The 3,268-nt window shown below is 48.5% G+C and overlaps 1 protein-coding gene across 1 annotated transcript; it reads right to left on the reverse strand.

Moving 5' to 3' along the window:
* Positions 1–257: 257 nt before the first annotated feature.
* On the reverse strand, positions 258–2,027 carry LOC311148280 (lens fiber major intrinsic protein-like; the record flags this gene model as incomplete). The annotated part of the gene is made up of 4 exons (XM_084185193.1): positions 258–443; positions 648–728; positions 927–1,091; positions 1,668–2,027. 4 exons carry the CDS (start codon positions 2,025–2,027, stop codon positions 258–260), a joined length of 792 nt encoding a protein of 263 aa, XP_084041319.1.
* Between the last annotated feature and the right edge of the window lie 1,241 nt (positions 2,028–3,268).

The raw sequence follows: 3,268 nt of genomic DNA on the forward strand, positions 1-3,268 counted from the left end.
GGGAGAGGAGTCTCGTTGCATGTTGAGGTTGAAGGTTGTGAACCAGTCTGTGTATGTGTGTGAATGTGTGTGTGTATCAATACTGTATATGTCTGAATCTGCATGTTAGTCAGTGTCTCAATGTGAGTGTGTGTGTCTTTGTGTTAGTTAGTGAGTCTGTGTGAGTGAGTGTATGTGTGTTGATGGGATGGGGGCAGCACAGGGGTTGGTCGACACAGGGCCTGTCCCTCGTCCCTCGTCCCCAGATGGGGACAGGCTTATAGGGCTTGTGTCTTGAGCTCGATGGGCTCCCCGCGGGTGTCCTGCTGGGTATCCGTCTCGGGGGGTCGGCTGCCCTTCAGTGTGGCCAGGCGCTCAGACAGATCGCGCATGCGGGGGAACAGCATGAAATCGTACAGAAGAGCGCCCAAACCACCTCCTATCATGGGACCCACCCAGTACACCTGACACAACACACACACACGCAAAGGTTAGCATGAAGACATGGCACAAGCAACTTGTATTGTTGTCGCTGATATAGGTTGGTATTAGCTATACTCTGAATTATTATAAGATCATAGAATCCACCATTGTCATTTGATTATTTGATCTATTATACGAATATTTCAGATTCTGCATTATGGTGTATGACTGTGTGTGTTTCTCACCCAGTGGTTGACAAAGTTCCTGAAGAGCACAGCAGGGGCGAAAGACCTAGCAGGGTTCATTCCAGCACCTGTGTAGTACATCTATGGCAGAGAAGGACAACCAGGCATTCAGAATGCAGTATGTGTTTCTGTTGTACACAATGCAAGTCTGTTTTTGTTTGTGTTCCACTATAAGTATATAAGAGTTTTGGGCATTGTGTGTGTTCCCCTATCCGTGTGTGTGTATTCGGTGTGTGTGTTACTCTGAGTGTGTGTTAGTGTCAGTGTGCGTGTGCTCACCCCCATGAGGTGTCCGACGGTGACAGCGAAGCCGATGGACAGGGCAGCAGAGCCCAAGCGTCCGTTCCTCCTCTCATCCGTCACGGCAAAGATACAAATCACCAGCTGCATGGTCAGAAACACCTCCACTGTGGTGCCCATGCCCAGGCTGATACCAGGCTGCAGCTGTAGATGGCCAGAGGAGAAAAATATGAATCAGACATGAGGTCCTTTGTGAACAAGTTATTTTGTAAAATAAGTGTGTCCTCTTTCTAATAAAGTGTATATTGTTTGCGCAATTAGATGTGGTCTTCAAGTTAAGTTTGTAACAGGACATGTCAGGAATAACTCAATCAAAGATGCAACGCGTATCAAGCCAACGGTTTTTCGTTTTTTTATCAATGCATTCAGTGGCCTCACCACTATGGCCTCAGTGAGGCCTCAGCTTTACATAACACTGATGGCTTGGATTGTGCTCATTGTACAGTAGCAAATGTAGTTACCAGTAGGTTCATCTCTACCCTTTCTAAATCCCCATTAGCATCAAGAAGCCTACTGAACCTAAACCAAACAATTATCAAACCCTATCAACATTGTTAACTGTTGTTGATATATATATATATATATTTTTGCTGATTTGAGCTGATAGGTCCAAAATGGCACCCTATTCTCTATATAGTGCACATATTTTGCAGTGCACCATATAGGGAATATAGGGAATGGGCCCAGTGCCATTTGAGATGTGGGTGGGTGGTGTCTTACCGTGTTGAGAGCCATGTTGCCCCTCATGTTTTTTGGGGTGACCCCATAGAGCACGGCGGCCCCGGCCACGGCCCCCAGAAACTGGGCAGCCCAGTAGAAAAAAGCGCGGAACAGGGACATCTGGGAGCCTACCAGATAGGCGAAGGTGACGGCCGGGTTAATGTGGCCGCCGCTGATGTGGCCGATGGACTGGATGATGGTGGCAGCCGCCAAGCCGAAGCACAGCGCCACATGCAGGATGTGGTGAGGCCCAGTGGTCCAGCGCAGCGCGGCGCCTATGCCGAAAAACACAAAGAACATGGTACCGAAGAACTCAGCGAAGACCGCACGCCAAAACGCCATGGACCGGAACTCCCACATGCTGGCCGTTCACTGGACGCTCCTCGGAACGGAAAACGTTCTTGGAAAAAAAGTTGTCGGGGTGAATCTAGAAAAAGCGTGTACCTTCTAAAAGTCTGTGTGATCTTTTTGCACTGTTTCAGATGCAAAAAAAAAAAAGCCGGACTGACCTAAACGCTGTCTCACTGAGCCAATCAGTTGGAAGACAAACAGTTAAAGAAGTCGACAGAAGAATCCACCGACAGATCTATTTCTAATCTATGAACGATCTGGAGTTGGCGCGTAGGCAGTCAAACATCAACTCAGCTGTGCTTGCCTCCACTAGCCGCCTGTCGTAGAGACATAGGGGGGTGTGTGTGTGTGGGGAGGAGTGTGTGTCTCAGAATAGTTGTCAAGAGATGTGCATTGATGCTAGAGGGGTGGTTCTAGAATAGAGACAGGGATAGACGGAGTGTCCTGTGGACGTTTTAGCCTCTCTGACGGAGGGGAGAGGGCCCGCCGGGGGCTTTATAACACCCCCCAGGGGCCGCAAGTGACGCCATAATCCACCCTCTGGGCCAGGGGCGGGGGACATACAGGACGGCCAAAATCAAACAAACTTAACCCCTCTGTCGCCCCCCACAACAGACAGAGAGGGGAAGAGAGGGAGAGTATCAGGGGAGAGGGTGATTGCGAGGAGAGAAGGAAGGGAGGGAGGAAGACAAAATAGTGAGAGTGAGAAGGGAATCAAGAAAGGGCAAGTGACTGGGTGAGCATAAGAACTAGTGATGGATATCAACCCCACAGAAGTAATGAGGGGAGTTTGTCTAGTTGGCATAGTGCCATATGTCATCTGTTGACAAGTTATAACCATGATAACCATGGGAACAAGTGCTGATGGCGGAGAACGGACACACCCACAGATAATACAGTGATCCATGGGGGGCCCCAGACGGAAGAGCCTAATGCCAACAGTGTGCACAACTGACCCGTAGACTGAAATGCCTGACCTTGTGAAACCATTGTCTTAGCATTGAGCATGTATGCCACATGTCAACAGTGGAACCGCTTGGTTTTTAGAAATATGTTTGTAGCCATCATTCATAATTGATAAGATGTCAGGAAACGTGTGTTGTGCACAGAAAGGAGTGAAAACACATGAATGGTTGACATGATCAGCTGTAGACTAGTATCATGTCTGTATGTCATTCTGGTCTCTACTGGGTAGAGGTGAATGCACTCACACTCAGCAATGCATTTAATCACTGACCTCAAATCCAAAC

This window comes from Coregonus lavaretus (genome assembly GCF_964263955.1).
Source record: "Coregonus lavaretus genome assembly, chromosome: 20".
Taxonomy (NCBI): domain Eukaryota; kingdom Metazoa; phylum Chordata; class Actinopteri; order Salmoniformes; family Salmonidae; genus Coregonus; species Coregonus lavaretus.